We start from the raw sequence: 18,136 nt of genomic DNA, 5'->3' as shown, positions 1-18,136 counted from the left end.
AGATAAAAAGGTGAAAAATAGAGGAGAAAAGCTAGGAGAGGATATAGTAGAAAATCGGTCTGTATATAGTTGGAGCCACAGAAGAAAGGGAGATGGAGAGCATTAGAGAGAATGGCTGAGACTCAGTCAGAAATGACTGGGGTGGGGAGAGTGGGAGGCACCAAAAGAAAGAGTCGAGAATCCCTGAGAGGTTAAATTTTTAAAAAACCACATCTAAACATCAATAATGGTACCACGATTTTTTTTTTTCTTTTTAGGGCCACACGCACGGCATATGGAAGTTCCCAGGCTAGGGGTCAAACCTGGAGCTGCACCTGCCAGGCTACACCACAGCCACAGCAATATAGGATCCAAGCCGCATCTGTGACCTACACCACAACTCATGGCAATGCTGGCCCCCCAACCCACTGAGTGAGGCCAGGGATCAAACCTGCATCCTCATGGATACTAGTCCAGTTCATTTCCCCTGTTCCACAATGAGAACTCCCACAATTTTTTTTTTTAAGGCAAAAGAAGATATATTACAAGAAGCCAGGAAAAAAATTACTTTCAGAGAAATGACGTTTAAGCTGATACTGATTTTTCAAGAGAAACAATGGTTGCCAGAAAATAGTGGAATGATATATGCACTGTTCTGAAAGAAAATAATTGCCCACCTAGGATTCTATACACAGTAGGATATAAAGGTTTAAAAAATATATGTATTTTGGAGTTCCTCTCATGGCACAGTGGAAATGAATGAGGTTGCCAGTTCGGTCCCTGGCCCCGCTCAGTGGGTTAAGCATCTGGCATTGCTGTGAGCTGTGGTGTAGGTTGCAGACGCAGCTCGGATTTGAGTTGCTGTGGCTGTGGTGTAGGCTGGCAGCTACATCTCTGATTTGACCCCTAACCTGGGAACCTCCATATGCCATGGGTATGGCCCCAAAAAGCAAAAAAAAAAAAAAAAAAAAAAGAAAAAAAAATTTAAAAAGATATTTGGAGTCAAAAATGGAGAGCATTCATAAGCAGAAGAACTGCACTGACAAGCGGAAGATAATAACCCCACGGACCATGAGGAGACACAAGAGGAATGAAAAGCAAGGAAAGAAGCCCCCAGCCAAGGTGTCTACCTCTGAGAGGTGTGGAAGCAAAAGCTGCCTGACACCAGGCAAAAGCAGGAAACTCATTCCTAAGATCCTGAGTTGATACCCAGCAGAGGCGTGCTGCCTGATGGGAGGGCAGGAAACTCCCTCCGTCCCGGACCCACGGCCCTTACGATGCCGAGTTGAGATGCTCAGGTGCACAGGTCCTGTCCATGGCAAGGGCCGGAGTAGAACTTGGAAAACTCCTTACCGCCAGCATGAGCCTCACGACCTAAGGCAGGCAACGGCAAGCTGCTACCGGGAAAGGGGCGAGAGCGTGGAGAGAGCTTGGCTCTGACGCAGGCATTCAGGGAGTGTCGAGTGACGCGGACCAGGAACACGCTGAAGACCTCTGGATTCCATGTCTCCAACGAAGCCCGCGGTCTCAGCAGCCCACTCATATCGGAAAGGAGGAATTGCTTAAGCGTGCTTATCAAATGTTGACACAGCAGAAGAAAATGTCATGAACTCGATGATAGGTCAGTGGAAGTTCTACAAACCAAACACAGAGAAAAACACGGAAAAAACAGAACAGACTGCGGAAGAGCTAGGACCCAGTATCAAGCATGTGGCTGAAGGAGCAGATGAAGACGGGAAAAATGTGGCAGAAGAAATGTTTGGAAAATCGTGGGTGTAGATCTTCCAACGTCAATAAACAGACCACAGATCCAGGACGCCTAGAAAACCCCGAGCAAAAGGAACACAAAGGGGGACAGGAAAAAAAAAGCCCACACACCCAGGCACTTCATAGACAAACTTCTGAAGACCAAAGATGGGAAAAATCTAAAAAGTAGCCAGAGAGAAGCAAAGGAACAACGCAAACAAAAAAGAGCTATAGCAGACTTTTCATTCAAAAACCACGTAAGGTAGAAGACGCAGGTGGGAGCGAGCGCTTCAAGTGCCGAAGGGGGAAGTCAACCCCGAGTTCTACAGCCAGCGGACAACTTTCAAAAAGGAAGGTGAGGAGTTCTTATTGTCACGCAGCAGAAACGAACCTGACTTGGACCCACGAAGACGTGGGTTCCAACCCTGGCCTCACTCAGTAGCTGAACACCCCAGCGCTGCTGCAAGCTGCCGTTGAGGTCGCAGACGCGGCTCAGATCTGGCGTTGCGGTGGCTGCGGGGTAGGCCGGCCGCTGTAGCTCTGCTTGGACCCCTAGCCTGGAAACGTCCACATGCCGCAGGCGCAGCCCTAAAATTAAAAAAAGCAAAGTCCATGACTGTCATTATTTATTTCGATGCTTAAATTGCCCCAGATAAAGCCAGAAGGAACCCCTTCGATCTGGCTTCTACATCCTTTAGGACACGTCTGCATCTTTCCACGCGTGCTCTCTTACTTGCTGGAACAAGGTGCTCCAAGCTTATTTGGTACTTTCCTTAAACCAGCCCTGGAGTCAGCCCTTTCTTCCTGGACTTCTGGTACCTTGTAGTGGAGAAGGGTACATTCAGAAACCGAGATACGGGCTTGCCCCTGGAGGTCACTGCTTCTTGGCCCAAATCGATTCTCGGACAGGGAGCAGCCTGGCTCGTGTCATCCTCAGTGGATTTACGTCTTTGTTCAATCCTCTTAGGTGTGACCCGCCTGTGACCCTGCTAGCCAAGGATTCCTCAGCTGTGTGGGGACCACACGGGCCACCACGCAGAGAGGGACGGGCGGTGCTTCAGCTTTGGACGCTGTGAGTCCGTAGCCTCGTGCCAGCCCTCTGATGCTTTTGAGGAGTTGTTTCCATCCCGCCTCAGCATCTCGAGGTGTTTTCAGCAATACCGTTGTCCAGGATAAAACTGCCTACAATATTCGCATCCATGGAACTGAACAGTGTTTTTATCTGCTCTATGAGGAGAATAGGTCAGGGTGTTTCTTCTCCACTTCCAGGTTTGCCTGGATCAGGTTTAGTTGTGGTTCCCCACAACCTCCCCAACGCTAGACAAAATCTTAAACTGAACCCCTTTCATTCTACCCAGTGTTCACATGACGGAGAACAAGGGTAGCTTGGTTGAAATTCTCATCCAGAAAAGGGAAAGCGGGGAGTTCCCGTGGTGGCGCAGCGATAACAAACCCGACCAGTATCCATGAGGACGGGGTTCGGTCCCTGGCCCCGCTCCGTGGGTTAAGGATCCGGCGTTGCTGTGAGCTGTGGTGTAGGCTGGCAGCTTCAGCTCCAGTTGGACCCCTAGCCTGGGAACTTACCTGGGCTGCGGGTGTGGCCCTAAAAAAACAAAAAAGAACAGGGGAAGCAACGCACAGCTCTCACTGGCCTAGACCAGCGTTTCCCAAACCTCTGTGTGTGCGGGAATCACCCGGAGATCTCCTTAAAGGGCCGAATCAGTCTCACCTCGTCTGGGTGGGGCTGCACCTCTTCATTTCCAACAAGTTTCTGGGGGAGGCGACGCTTGTGATCAGAGGCCTGTGCTTTGAGTAGCAAGAGGCTCTGGAGTATGCGTCACCCCGATTCCAGTGGTTGGCAGGGAGTATATTAAATTATACCACCAGCAAAATGTGGGTGTATTTTTTGTTGTTTTTTGTTTGTTTGTTTGTTTTGCTTTTTAGGGCCTCGCCTGTAGCATATGGAAATTTCCAGGCTAGGGTTGAATTGGAGCATCCGCTGCCGGCCTACACCACAGCCACAGCAATGCAGGATGCAGGCCGCATCCGTGACCTACACCAGTGCTCATAGCAACCCCGGATCCTTAACCCACTGAACGAGGCCAGGGATCGAACAGGAATCCTCATGGATACTAGTCAGGTTCATTACCGCTGAGCCATGATGGGAACTCCTTAGGTGTGTTTTAACCTTCTGATTTTTATTGGCAGACATACACACACAGGAGAGCGGTGTGAACCACTGTGTACCACCGGCGTTTACCAGCCTTATAACTTGCCCTGCCCTTCACGCTTCTGTTCCCAGAGTATTTTAAAGCAAGTCCAGGCGTCGTATCATCTCCGGGTGTGCCTCTGGAAGATGAGGCTTAAAAAAATAATAACCACAGTGTTGTTATCACATAAAATGAACGACACATGCAACACAAAGTTAGCCCTGATTCCTCGACCTCATCTAATACTCAGCTCTACCCGCATTCTCAGCAACGGGCTATAGACAGTCCCCTGGTCAGCTCTCCACCCACCCCCTCGGTTCCCCCCTCACCCGTACGCCTTCTGTGGCCGCGCCGTCTGGGCTCGCCCTTGGGGCTGAGGGCTCAGGTATACGCCCCCCAAACCATATTTTGTGGCCTGCCGATTTCATTCTTGGAGACACTCTGCTGCTAAAGAGCAGCACAGGCTTTGGGATCATGCCCCTCAACCCACCCTCCCGGTCCTCTTGATCTTCCTGCCTGGAGGCTGGGACAGGAGACAGGAGGCCTGGACAGTTGCACCTGCCGCGGGTTGGCAGACCAGGTGACCGTGACATCTGAAAGAGGGGAGGCCTGGAGGATCGGGCTTCCCAAACGCTTCTAGCTGCCAGCTCTAAACTTTCCCCAGACACCTTCCCACAGCCAGGCCCCTCCACCCCGTCGTCTGTCAGCTGGGTTGAGTGGCACCTGAGCCTCCACCTCTCCAACGGCTGGCTCTTGGCACAAAAGGCTCCGCTTCACGAAGGATCACGTAGGAGCTTGTTCCTGCCCAGGGGTCGGGTCCGCCTGTTGGCCTGAAGCTTGTCTCTCTGGAAGCCCATCCCTGAAGCAGCCGGCACGTTCCTTTCTTTCTTTCTTTTTTTTTTTTCCTTTTTAGGGCTGCACCCGCAGCATGTGGATGGAAATTCCCAGGCTGGGGGTCCACCTACGCCACAGCCACAGCCACACCAGATCTGAGCCGTGTCTGCAACCTACAGCGCAGCTTGCGACAACACTGGATCCTTAACCTACTGAGCGAGGCCAGGGATCGAGCCAGCATCCTCACGGATACTAGTCAGGTGTTTAACCCGCTGAGCCACAATGGGAACGCCCCTCACTTTTTTTTAGCCAGCACATTCCATCTCGACTTTTTCCTACCCGGTCCCAAGCTTCTGGTGATCCCCTAACTTCAAGAGGCGACACATGGTTTCCTGGCCAGTTGCTTTCTGACCAGATAGGGAGGGTGTCTGAGTCGCCCGCGTGGGACGGAGAGGGCAGGCCTCCGGGTCCCGCATCCCTCGAGCGGAGTGACACCGGCAGCAGGAGCCCCCACTGTGAGGCTCACTGTCCCCATGCCAGCGCCGGCCTTCGTCAGGGCTCTTCGGGCTGCATGTGATGGAAGCCAAACTCAGACCTTTTGCAGGGGCCACAGTCTTTGAGGCATTAGCCTGCTGTGGCCCCCCTTTGCCTGGCAAAGCAATAAAGCTATTGTTTTCTCCTTCTCACCCCCCCCCCCACCAAAACAACAACAACAACAGAACTGTTTCAGTGGCAAGGGGGTTGTTTATTGGGAGGGTGTGGGTATCTCGTGGCGCAGCCTGGTATCAGGAAAGGCGGAGGGAGACGGGCTTCCTCTCGTCTTTCCTGCCTCTTCTTGCACCTGCCTTTCTCTCTCCGGCCCCCCTACCCGGCGAAGGGGCAAAAAATGCGGCCCCAGAGGCCAAGCCTCAAGTCTCACGGCAGTGCCCCCGGTGCTGCTAACCTCAGATGCCCAGGTCCACCCCAGGCCCGCGGGGTCGGGGTGCCTGGGGGTGAGCCTGGGCATCAGCTCCCCAGTGCATCCAACACGTGGCAGGACCAAAAGCCGCCGTGTCGTCCCATCAGGCCCCAGGGAGACTCTTCTGTAGTTCTGGTCATAGTTTAGGGCCAGGGCTCTGCTGGGCCCATCAGACTCAGGTGCCACCGCCTCCAGCTCCTGAGGCCCCCGTGTACAGGGAGCCGCTGCCGGGTTGGGGCACCCGTGGAGAGTCTGCAGCACTGCGGCCTGCTTTCCCCCGCCCTCCCTGCCCTGGGAGGAGGAGTGGGCCACAGCCGTCTTGTCTGACTTCGCCTTTCAGACGTACCTTCATCGTGAAGGCCAAGCGGTGGCCTTGGGATCCGGTGACTTGATGGTGGAAGAAGCCAAAACAGAGCTGGCCGAGGGGGCGGGGGTGGGGAAGGCCAGGAGCAGTCTTTTCAGGAGCTGTGGGCAGCTCTCTCCAGCCAGGACGGAGAGAGCGGGCAGAGGCCAGGGAGAGGCTCTCAGGGTCCAGGGAGGACGGCTGAGATGGGAGAGGCCTCAGCAAGAGGGCAGGGGCTGACCGGCTGGGGTAATTTTCCCTGCGTTTCCCAGAGGATGTCTCGGCCTCGTCTTAAGGGGGTGGTGTCTGTACTTCAAGACCAAAAGCCCTTCCAGCTCTGCCCGCCTCTCTGCATGAGGCTGGAGCTCAGGCCACAGTCTCAGGCGGCCTCAGGCTGGCCCCCTCCCTGCTCTGGTTCCCAGGCAGGCACAGCAGGACCTCAGCAGGTGAGACAGGAAGAACGGTGGGTGTGGGGCGAGTGGCAGCACTGGGGTGGGAGCAGAGTCGGGCAAGGTCCTCCGTGTCCACTCCCCCTGCTCTGACCCCCAGCACCCAGCAGGATGGCCTCCCAGGGAATATCCTCCCCCCCAGGAGGGCTCAAGGGCCACCAGAGCAGCAGGGGTGGGGCTGTGTCTTTCCTCGGACCAGGGGCCCCCCGACCCCAGGGCCGCTCCCAGCACTAGGCCAGGCCTCAGTGTACGTGTGGGGAGGTGTTTCCAATCACAGTCCTGGTGCCAACCCAGGGGAGGTTACTGGGCGGGCGACAGGAGCCCTGATCAGCTTGGATGTGCTGTGTGACCCACCGGGATCTGTGTCCCCATTTTTGTGGCCGAGGACCCTGGGGCCCAGCTCTGATCTCTCTGAGCCCCGCCCTCACCACACCAGGGACAGATCAAAAGACATCACCTCTGGAGTTCTCATCCTGGCTCAGCAGAAACGAATCTGACCAGCATCCATGAGGATGCAGGTTCGATCCCTGGCCTCGCTCAGAGGGTTAAGGATCCGGCGTTGCCGTGAGCTGTGGTGTAGGTTGCAGACGCGGCTCAGATCCGGCATTGCTATGGTTGTGGTGTAGGCCGGTGGCTACAGCTCCAATTCGACCCCTAGCCTGGGAACCTCCATATGCTGCAGGTGCAGCCCTAAAAAAGACAAAAAACAAACAAAAAGACACCACACTTGGACTGGATGTTCAAACGTCTGTTTCCAAAAAAATATCAAGCACACAGTCTAGGTGTGGCAGGGGGAACAGAGCCAGGCTGGGGACCTGGACATTATACACCCAGGGGGCCCTTGGTGGAGGCAGACAATTTAACAACTGGTCTGAAAGTCAAAAGAGAGGAGAGCTGGTTAGTGGGGTGAGCAGCAGGCAGTGGGGGTGGGGCGGGGGCTGTGGGGTTCAGGCCCAGACCCAGGGACTGGCCAGGGCGGCTTATGGCAGCCTGCTGAGGCCCATTTCTGGGACAGGGGCGACATGGCTTCACTATCTGTGGGGATGGCCACACAGTGCCAGGCACACTGGAGGAGCCTGAGACCTGAACTCAGAGGCAGCGGGGCCGGGCCTCTTGGTCTCTCTGAACCTGTTCCCCTGTGCGGAAGCTGGGGACACTGACCATCCCGGCACCGCCGCCTCCATGGAGTTGCTGCGAGGAGTGCATGGGTCCCAGAAGGCGACCGGCTCTGGCCACCCCAGGCCAGTGGACACCCAGGCTGTCTTTGTTGCTGTGTCTGTGAGCAGACGCTCACGGGGCCCTTAGTGAGTGAAGAAGTGGCTGGTGACAGGGAGGCAGCTGGCTGGTGTGAGGGAACCTGCCGCTGCCCACGAGCCCCTCCCTGCCCGTCCCCGGCCCTGGCCAAGCCTGTGCTCCTGGGGGCGCCTGCCTCTCGCCTCTCTCTGAGTGTCTGTGTCTGCGTCTCAGAGCGCGGGTTGGGTGCCTGGGGCGGGGGGACAAGCGGCTCAGGGCCCTAACCGAGCTGGGGCGGGGGGCGGGGGGGGGGGCACCCTGTGCCCTCCTGGCCCTGCCCGGGATGCCGGGCAGGCTCAGACGTACTCGCGGGCAGCCGCCGAGGGGCCGGGCCGGTAGGGCTGCGGGCTGCTGTTGGATCGCTCGGGCTCGGGGCACGTGCAGCAGAGGAACGAGCCGCCCAGGATGGCCAGGCCGGCGGCGGCCCAGCCCACGAACAGGGCCGGGCCGAACTCGTACCTGCAAGGGGCGGGGGTCGCCGTCAGGTGCGGCTGCGCCCGGGCCCCGCCCGCGTCCTCCGCGGGGGCTCCGGGCTTCCGCCGCGGCCGAGCGCCCGTCCACGTGGAGACGAGAGTTGGCCCTGCCTCCTGCCACGGGCCCTGCGCATCCGCACCCCGCGGGCGTCCCAGGCCGGGGAAGGCGGAGGGGGCGCCCCGCCAGGTCTCGCCGGGGAGGGGTTGGCCCGCAGACCGCGCCCCGGGCTCCGCCGTCCTCGGCGGCCCCTGCCTGCGCCCAGCCCTCCGGCCTCGCCTCCCCGGGCCGGGCAGGCCCGCTCTGCGCCCGCGCACGGGGCGCCCCCTGCTGGAGCGTCTCGTCTCCTGCGCCTCCTGCGCGCCTCCGTCCCCAGGGCCCAATCCGGACGCCACCTCCCCTGGCGGCTCCCCGATCCCTCTGGGCGCGCCACCTTGCGCTGACGCTCTCTGGGTGGCTGTCAGTTCCTTGCTTGTCCGGCTCCCTGGGAAGCACCTCAGAGACAGACAGCCCCGGATTCATCCGTGTCCCCAGGGCCCAGCATAGGGGCTGCAACTCAGGCAGCCTTGGGAAGGGTTGACGGGACAGGGGCCAGTGCCAGCCTGGCATCTCTGAGCTGAGTGGCCTCTTGCTTGGCAGGTCTTCATGGCTAGAGCCGACAGCACCAGGGAATGAACCTTACGCCTGAAGTCTCCTTTTCCTCCCCTCTGCTGCCTCCTCCAGGCGGCCCTCCTGACGGCAACAACCCCGGCATCTCTTTGCTCATCTTCCCTCCACCCAGGGCCCAAGGCCTGTTGGGATGTCTGGGGCTGAGACTGTCCCATTCTCGGCTCTGGGTAGAGCCGAGAGCTGTGGGAGGGGCCAGGCCCTTCCCAGAGCCCACTGTCTGACCCCACGTCCTTTGTCTTACAAGTCCTGACCATTCTGGCTCCTGAATATCTCTGGGCCTGCTCTCCACTGCTCGCCCCCAGCCCCAAGCTCTCTGCTCCGGACCCCTGCAATAGCACCTCACTGGCCTGGCCCCTCCCACACCACAGCCAGAGGGATTGTCCCTGTCTTCCACCCCGTAAAGGGGAACGAAGTCTTCCTGCGGCTGCAAAGCCCTCTGCCACCTGCCTTTAGGACTTCTCCAGCCTCTTCTCCCCAGCCAGCCCATGCAGAGCTGTGGCTTAAATCCAGAGTCAGGGTATTTAGCTCCTGGTGTGGCCTTCATTGGTCTCTTGCCCCTTCGGAGGGCCCAGCTGCCCCCTGCCTGCTCCCCACTCCAGAGAGCTTCTCAGGGACAGCAGCTAGGGCCCTGCCCTTATTTCCCCCTGCAAGTGCCCTGCTGGACAAAGGCCAGTGGCCCCAGAGGAAGTGGAGTGGGAGGCCCAGCATGTCCCCTGACCCAAGCCATGCCCCCGGCACTCACCTGGCATTGACAGGTGTGCTAGGGCTGAAGAACTCCTGGGTCACGAGGGTGGCATACCATGAGACGGCTGTCAAAGTGCAGAGGCCTAAGGACAGGGGATGGGGGCATCTCAGCTCTGCTCTGGCCCCCAGCTGGCCACCCAAGGTGGTGGAGGAGGAGCCAGGCACTTACCGGCTAGGAGGAAGAGGGCACCCCCAGCTATGGCAACGCGGCTCTTGGCGATGGGGTTGCTGTCTCCAACCCGGGTGCACTTCATGCCGACGACACTGAGGACCATGCCCACGAAGCCCAGGAGCACGGCCACCACCATCAGGGCCCGAGCTGACTGGATGTGACCTGGGTGGGGGGTGGGGCTGAGCCAGTGGTGGGAGAAGTGGGCAGGTGGGAGGAGCGCAGGACGGGACCGGCTGGAGCTGGAAGCTCCTAAGCTGCCACCTGCCACCTGCGGCAGGGGTGAGGGGACCCTGAGGATGCAGGTGGCAAGAGGATGTGAGGACGGGGGTGGAACTGAGCCTGGCCATTTAGCCCCACCGTTCACTCTCCCTTTCAGGTTTCTGGGTCGTGTTCTCTCATCTGCTGCTTTCTGGCCAGGGAACTCCCTTTGGGGCCTGGCCCGCCTCTCCCAAGCAGCCGGGTGGGGGAGAAGCTCACTCCGGGCCTTTCAGGTTTGGCAGGAGGAGGAGCTGAGGTGTCTGAGGCCCAGCTCAGCCTAGATTGGCCCTTGGGTAGGCTCACCTCCCCAGGTGTCCATTCTGACTTTGGTCACCCTTCTCTCTGCCCCCCCCCCCACTTTTATTTTAGGGCCGCGCCTGCGGCATATGGAGATTCCCAGGCTAGGGGTCCAATCAGAGCTACAGCTGCCCGCCTACACCAAGGGCACAGCAATGTGGGATCTGAGCCGCGTCTGCGACTTACACCACAGCTCACAGCAACGCTGGATCCGTAACCCACTGAGCAAGGCCAGGGATCGAACCCGCAACCCCATGGTTCCTAGTTGGATTCATTAACTGCTAAGCCACGACGGGAACTCCCTCTCTGCCCTCTGAGTCACCCGTGGTTGCTGTATGCCCGCTGCTGGGGTCCGTCCTGGGCCCGAGAGCAGCTCAGGCGATCTGGATCCCTGAAGGAGGCCGGATGACCTGCCTGGTCCGGGGTGGTGGGGGTTATGTGGCAGCAGCCCGGCTCAGAGGGCGGGTGGCTTGGCCCCACGCCAGGGGTAGAGCTGCACTGGAGCCTGTTTCCAAGCCACCTTGTCAGGCTCAAGCCCACACAGCCCAGCAAGAGGAGAGCGACCTGTGTGTCCAAACACCCGTGTACGGACGTGCAGGTACGTGTGTGTGCATACGTGCTCATGCGTAGGTGCATCCGAGTGCCCGCATGCTTGTCTACGTGGCAGGACTGGCACGTAGGTGTGAGCACATAGTGTGTCTGCACAGAGTGTGGGCAGAAGTGGAGGGAAGGGTCTTGACCAAGCGCCTCCGAGTGCCAGGCTCTCATCCTGTGAAAGTGCTAGTACTCCGCCTCCCAGCTCAGGACATCAGAACACGGAGAGAGTCAGTGACTCCTTCAGGGTTACAGTGGCACAGCTGGGATGTGGACCCACGGCTGCCAGAACCTAGAGCCCCTGCCCCCAGCGGGGCACCCCACTGGCCTGGATCTTCCTGAGTTTACTGGATCTTCCTGGAATTTACTCTGGACCCCCCACCCCACATCCCACCTCCCCATCCCAGCAGGCATGAGGCCTACCTTCCAGGGCGAGCAGTGAGTCGTAGAGCTTGCACTGCACCTGACCGGTGCTCTGGGAGGCACAGGACATCCAGAGCCCTTCGTAGAGGCCCACGGCCGTGATGATGGCGTCGCCTGCGTAGGAGGACTGCTTCCACTGCGGGAGGGCCGTGCTGGCGATGATACCCACCCAGCCACCCAGGGCCAGGAAGTAGCCCAGGAGCTGGAGGCCTGAGTTGGCCATGGCTCAGGGGAAGGGACTGGGGGTTCCAAGGGCTCAGGGCTGGGTCAGGGTTCCTGGGGGGGCCGAGGTCATGGCCAGGTGACAGGAGCAGCTGGGTGGGGGGGTGAAGGTGCAGCGGGTGTTCAGAGGCTGAGAAGGAGAGGAGGCAGCCCCGCAGTGGCAGCAGCAGAGGCGGCAGCTCCAAGCTCTAGAATGCAGGGGGAGGCCCAGGGGCTGGAAAGGCCAGGGGCCCGCCCACCGCAGCCAGCCTAAGCCAGGCCAAGGTCCCCAGCAAAGCTCCTGCCCAGCCCCCTGGGGGTGTGTGGTGGGGCGTGGCCAAGGTGGGTGCCCCTCCCCGGGGATAGAGAAGGGAGGGGCCGGGGGAAGTGACCCTGCTGGCCCACAGGGCCTTTCCCTAGGAAACCCCTGCAGGAGCTTGATACAAGTGCCCTAAAATTAATTCTAATTCCTACCCCAAGCATCAGCCCCCAGATGATGGACTTTGTATTGCAGGGCCGATCTGATCCTTGGTTTTTCTGTTCTCTGAATGCAGGACAGAAAGAAAACGGAATTCCAATTTGCAGGAGGTAAGACTAGGGTCAGACGTCAGGGAGACCTTCCGGGAGAGGACTCTGAGGTCACTGTGGAGAGACTGGGCTGGGGAGGCGGCCCTGGGCACCTGGGGTCACGTGTACCAAAACCAGGGGCGCCGGGACTCACTGTTGGGGGGCGGGGGGGGGCGAAGAGGGTCCTCCTGAAGGCTGGGACAGAGGGGGCCACCAGCCCGCAAGGAGCCTGGCAGCGAGGCGGGAAGGAGCCCCGATGCTCAGGCCTCGGCCTGAAAGCAGGCAGACTGTTCAGGCGCCTTAATCCGCCCGCCGGCTGCCTTGGCAGCTCCAGCCAACACCGGCTTCTGCCCCCGGCCCGAGCAGCAGCCCGCGGAGGAGCCGCGGCCTCCGCACATTCCTGGGGTTCAGGCTGCCGCCCCCCCCCCCCGCCCGCCCCGCCTGTCTCCTGCCCCAGCCTGGCCCTGGGCAGCAGGGAATGTTTAACTGCCCTCGACCTCATTAGCAATCCCCTCACGCTCCCTCGGCGGGCGTGGGTGCCGGGGAATGTCGCAGCCTGCCCCCCCGCCCCGCGCCCCCGCCAGCCCCGGGACCCCCCGGCCCCCCGCGGCCCTCCCGCCTTCGCCGCCCTCCCCGGACTCTGCCCTGCACCCCCCGGGCCCCCGCCGCGCGCACAGCCCCCGCCGCTCCTCGCATTCTTCACGTGGCTGTGCAAACGAGAGGGTGCCAGGCGCCGCGGACAAAGCTGCCCTGTGTGCCCGCCCGGCCGCGGGCCCCGGCCTGGCCCGCGGTGGCGGCGGCGGCGGCAGCGGCGAGTGGGGGGAGGGGCCCGCCCTCGAGGGTGGGGGGTGAGCGCGGCGGGGCCGAGGGTCCCGACCCTGCCCCCCCCTCCCCTCCCTCCCCTCCCTGCCCCGCGGCCACGTGGATCTGCGCACCCAGACCTGCCTCCCGGCGGCCTGCGCAGCCCCCGGAGCCAGCGGGGCTGGAGCCCTGGTAGGGGCATCAGTCCTGATGTCTCTTTCCTCCACCGCGGCCGGTGGACAGTGAGAGGGTGAGCCGGGTGGAGGAGCAGAGGACACCGCTGCAGCCCAGAGTGGAGACTCTGGGGACGCGAGCAGCCTCCTTTCTGCGCGTTAAGGTCCGATCCTCAAGGCAGCCCCTCACGGGGGGGAGGGGGGGGGGCGCCTCTTCTCCGATGAGGAGCCCAGGCTTAGAGAGGAGACTTACTCCAAAGCTAGGAGGCCGAGGGCGCGGGCTGGGGGGCTTTCCTATCAGCTCTGTCCCCCGCCTGCCCTGCCTTTCTCCAGAGCACTGGGGTTAGGGGAGCAAGGCTGAGGCCACGCCTCTCATGGGGACATCAGCTTCCTGGAGCCACCGAGGGAGTTGCCTGGCATCTGAGGGAGTGCCAGGGGCTGGCATGGGGCAGCTGCTCGGCACAGGTTATTCCCCAAAGGCCAGGCCCGCCCTCTCCCCGCTGGCCTGGCCCCTTCTCCTGGCCTTCTGCCGCGCTCTCTCTGTAAGGAGGGTCCGGGGCTCCTTCTGATCCAGAGGATCCCCTGGGCCAAGTCTGAGCCTCCCTAGAGTCAAGGCCACACGGGCCCTGGAGACCACAGACCTCGAGCCCCTCTGTGCCAACCAAGGAGCTGAGGGCCAAAGAGGGGAAGCGAGCCACTTAGGGTCACACAGCTGCCCCAGGACCCACGCACGCCTCCCCCAGGCGCCTCCGGAGCCCACCCCACAGCAGGGACCCAGAGCCTCGTTGTGAGCCAGTGTGATGCTTGCATCTCCCTTGCAAAGTCTCGTTCTTTGAGGTCCGGAGTCTGTTCTACCAAAACACCCTCTCCTACCTCGATGGCCTTCCCTTACCCATGTTCCAAAGCCCTTGGGAATCCAGATCCTGCTCCTGGAGCAGAGGTCCCTAACCTGCCGTAGTTTCTCCACCCAGGGCTCCCACCACACCAGGGGCCCCTGCAGTCCAGTGACTCCCAGGCATAAGGGGAGAGCAGGAAGGCTCGGGACCCACCCCAGCCTCCATTAAGAGCTAACGAGAAACTGCCCTGGGGTGTCACACTTTAAGATGTACTTTCACTTGCATCATAAGAGGCTTAGGGTTGGAGCTTTACCTCTGTCACGGAAAAGTGTGTGACCTTAGGCAAGTTCCCTAGCTTCTCTGGCCCCATTGAAAAGTGGGGATGGTTCCCATACTGAGAAACAGGCATTGAAATTCCCATTGCGGATCAGCAGTAAAGAACCCAGCTAGTATCCATAGTATCCACGAGGACTCAGGTTCACTCCCTGGCCTCGCTCAGTGGCTTAAGGATCCAGTGTTGCCGTGAGCTGTGGTGTAGGTCACAGGTGAGGCTTGGATCCTGTGTGGCTGTGGCTGTGACGTGGGCTGGCAGCTACAGCTCTGATTAACCCCCTAGCCTGGGAATCTCTGTATGCTGCAGATGGGGCCTAAAAAGACACCCCCCCCCAAAAAAAAAGAAAAAAATAGAAAAAAGAAAAATAGAGATGGAGTTCCCTGGTGGCTCTGTGGGTTGAGGATCTGGCATTGTGATTGCAGTGGCTCAGGTTGCTGTCGTGGCATGGGTTCAGTCCCTGGCCTGGGAGGGTTCGCATGCCATGGGTGTGGCCAAAGAAAGAAAAATAGGGATAATAGCGGTTATCTGAGTCACTGAGGGAGTTTACAAGGATCGAATGGTAGACAAGAAGGGCTTTCGGAAAACATGTCTGAAGAAACATAGTTTATGGCTAATGATAATGATACCTGTGGCTAACGCTAACTTCTAAAAAGACTCCCTCCTGGGCAGCACCCCCCTTGTGCCCTCTCACCCTGGGTGTGGGGCACTGCTGGTGGCTGAAGCCCCACAGCCTCTTCCTGCCTCGTATTATGCTGACCGTGCACTGAGGATGCGAGGATGAAATCCTTCTGCCTACGTCCCAGTGAAACACTGAAACCCTTTCCCCGGTCCTCCCCGCTGCCTGTCAGGAGGGCCTGCTTCCGTCGGTAGCCGTCCATCCCATTCTCTGCAGCCACCGCTTGAAATCCTGGGGCTCAGGAGGTCGTGCTGATGATACCCCCCAACCGGGAATCTGACTCTCCCGTGGAATTCCAGGCTCGGGTCAGAGAGGACTTGTCTCGGGCGGCACAGCTAGACAGCAGGCAGCCAGCGGTGGGGCCACCCCGACGTCCCGCCTGTCCCCAGCAGGGCCGGGGGCCCTCACCTGGGCTGTATGATGCTCTGCGTGTTTCCTTTCGTGCGCTCGGCACATCCTTGCCTCCTTCCCAAGGAATGACAGCATCCCCTGGCCCTGCAAGGGATGGAGGAGGCACAGGTGGTTGTGGAAGTCCCAAGAGGGGATCAGAGGCAATGAGGGAAACCTGGGGGGTCCTGGGAGACCACTGGGAGTTCCAGGAAGCCAGCAGGACAGGGCAGGCTTGCTGGATTAAGGGAGGTGCGAGAAGGGCCTCAGGTCATTGCGTGGGGGATGGGACGAGGCCTGCGTTCAGATTCAGACCAAGGGCAAGAGTTTGCAGACGGCCCTTCAGCTGTTTTGAGTACACACCTTACCAGATACTGAGGAGGAGCTACTACTCCCGGAGAGGAAGAGGCGGGCCTTTCCAAGCCCCACGCCCCTTGGAGGATAAAACCGGAGCCCACCGGAGCCTCAGGCAGGGCTTCCTTGCCGGCCGCCTGCATCTCTCACAAGCGTCCTATCTTAGTCAATCTGTTTCTTACCTGTATCACTTTGTCCCGCACTGAATTCCTTCTGCGCGGAGAGACTTAGGAACCTGAACCTCAGTGAGTCCAGACACAGGGTGAGTAACTCAAATTTAAAACCGTGGGCTCAAATCCCAATCTGGGTTTAGGCTGGGTTGAGTCCCGGCATGTGGGTTCAAGTCCCAGTTTGGGTTTTGGCTGGGTTCAAGTCCTGGCACGTGGGTTCAAGTCCCAATCTGGCTTTAGGCTGGGTGGAGTCGCGGCATGTGGGTTTCCGTCCCAATCTGGGTTCTGGCTCAGTTCAGGCCGTTAGTGCTGTCAGTTTCAGTGCTACCACCAGCCCTGTTTTCGGTCCCATGCCTAACCCCCCCGGCAAGGGCATCTCTGCAGCGCACTCGGCCCTCTGGCTGTGCCCTCTCCCCCTCCCCAAACAACCTGAGCGCAGGCTCGCGTTGGCACCCCTGCTGAGAGCTCTGCCAGCTGCCTGGGGCGCCAGAGGAGATGGGTTGTCCTTCGCATCCACGCTTTCCCTGGGTTTGCCGCGTTGCCTACTGTCCCCTCTGCCCCTCCCGTGGCTGTGCCCCCTTCATCTCAAGTGGATGTCTGTCCACAGGGCGGCCCTGCCCGGGCAGTGCCCTCACAGGCCAGGCAATCACCGCTGCGTCTCGGTTCAGACCCTGCCAGCACCTCCTGCCGCCGCCGGGAGGACTCACCCACCAGGCCTGTGTGCACGTTCCCTGCGTCTGTTGGCGCTGGAAACATTTGGGGTTTGATGAGCTGAGCGGAGACGGGCTGCTGCGTCTGTGTGTTTCACGTGCTTTGAAATTGTGAAGGTCGCCTGCCTTGATGTGGAACTCTCTGGAAAACCCGAGTCAGGCTGATAGGGTTTGCAGCAGTGTTGAGTGGCTGCTGTGTGTGAAGCCCCGTGCCTGGCTGTCCCTGAGTCTGTCCTCACGGAGGCTCCGGCATCCTGGGAGCCGGGACTGGCCTCTCCCGGGGCTGCTGGGGAGACACCCGGAGGTCGCCCAGCTCCAGACGCGGGAAGGGAGAGGCTGGCCCAGCTCACAAGCGAGACTCACCCCGCTTTCCATTCACGTGTCCCCTCTCCATGCGGCGAGTGGGTCATCCACCGGGACGATCACCAGGTCACCAGGGATGAAAGGGACAGCGCCCGTCCCTGTGGGATCACTGCCATGCTGTCTCCCAGCTTAAAAGACAAGCGTTCCTTCTGCTCCTTCGCTGCACGTCTCCCTGCCGCTCATCGCGCCCCCCGGGGGGGAGGCAAACTCCGGAGAGGAGCTGTCCCCCGCCCCAGCACCCCCCCCCGCCCCCCGCTTCTCAGGGGATGCCCTCCAGTCTTTCGTCAACCAAAGCATCTCTGGCCACGCTTCGCACTGACCTCCGTGTCGGCACAGCCAAAGGCGGATTCTCAGTGCGCATCTTGCCCCGACCTCAGCGGCGTCACACCCCACGGCCCGCTCCCTCCTTCCGGAAACGCTCTGATTGGCTCCAGGACACCAGGGTCCTTGGTTCCCCGGCTCCCAGCTGGCCCTCAAGGCCTCTGTTGGACCCCGCCGCCCTCCAGCCCAGCTCAGGCTTCTGACTCTTCTGCTGTCCACACTGACGTCCGTCTCCTGGCTTTGAACCCCCCCCACCGCCGTGGTGGATGGTCACCCCCAAAGTGCCGGCTCCTACGTCCACCTCTCTCTGGACTCCAGACTCAGAACCCTGATTGTCTGCTCGACATTTGCCACTTGGATGCCTCAAGGCCCCTCAAACGTCCTCACGACACGTGCAAAACCAGACGCCTGGTGTCCGCACCCCTAAACCATCTCGCCAGCCTCTGGCCCATCGCGGGAAAGGGCGGCTCCTCGTCCCTAACTGTTCAGGCGGGTATCCTCCCCGATGCTCCTCTTTCTCGTACCACCCAGTCCATCCCCGCTCCCGTCGGCTTTACGTTAAAGGGATCTAGAACCCGACCTTTTCACCGCCTCTGCTGCCAAAGCCTGCTCCCCACCCCTCCATCTCCCTCGGGGAGCTGCTGCGGGAGCCTCCCTTCTGCTGGCCATGCCTCCGTCCTTGCCCCCAAAGTTCATTCTCCACGTGTGTTCTTCACTGAAGCCTCTAAGTTAGAGGCCCTCCCCGCTCTACCCCAGGCCCTCCAAGGGCTCCTGCCCACTCAGTCCAGGCCCAGGTGCTCATA

General features: G+C 60.1%; 1 protein-coding gene across 4 annotated transcripts; it reads right to left on the bottom strand.

Annotated features, from left to right (window-relative positions):
* Nucleotides 1-7,252: 7,252 nt before the first annotated feature.
* CLDN19 (claudin 19) lies at nt 7,253-13,539 on the bottom strand. Of its 4 annotated transcripts, none has more exons than XM_047789468.1 (6): nt 13,436-13,539; nt 11,441-12,185; nt 9,866-10,030; nt 9,695-9,779; nt 8,119-8,271; nt 7,253-7,390 (listed from the first exon to the last, which is right to left on the bottom strand). In XM_047789468.1, the coding sequence occupies exons 2-6, from the start codon at nt 11,661-11,663 to the stop codon at nt 7,342-7,344; spliced, it is 675 nt and encodes a 224-aa protein (XP_047645424.1). In that variant the 5' UTR covers nt 11,664-12,185; nt 13,436-13,539; the 3' UTR covers nt 7,253-7,341. The 4 variants fall into 4 exon arrangements, with proteins under 4 accessions (XP_047645424.1, XP_047645425.1, XP_047645426.1 ...); XM_047789469.1 differs by lacking the exon at nt 13,436-13,539 and adding an exon at nt 13,150-13,369; XM_047789470.1 differs by lacking the exon at nt 13,436-13,539 and adding an exon at nt 12,884-12,975.
* Between the last annotated feature and the right edge of the window lie 4,597 nt (nt 13,540-18,136).

This window comes from Phacochoerus africanus, chromosome 8 (genome assembly GCF_016906955.1).
Source record: "Phacochoerus africanus isolate WHEZ1 chromosome 8, ROS_Pafr_v1, whole genome shotgun sequence".
NCBI classification, from domain to species: Eukaryota; Metazoa; Chordata; class Mammalia; order Artiodactyla; family Suidae; genus Phacochoerus; species Phacochoerus africanus.
This window is presented reverse-complemented; position numbering and strand designations above follow the sequence as displayed.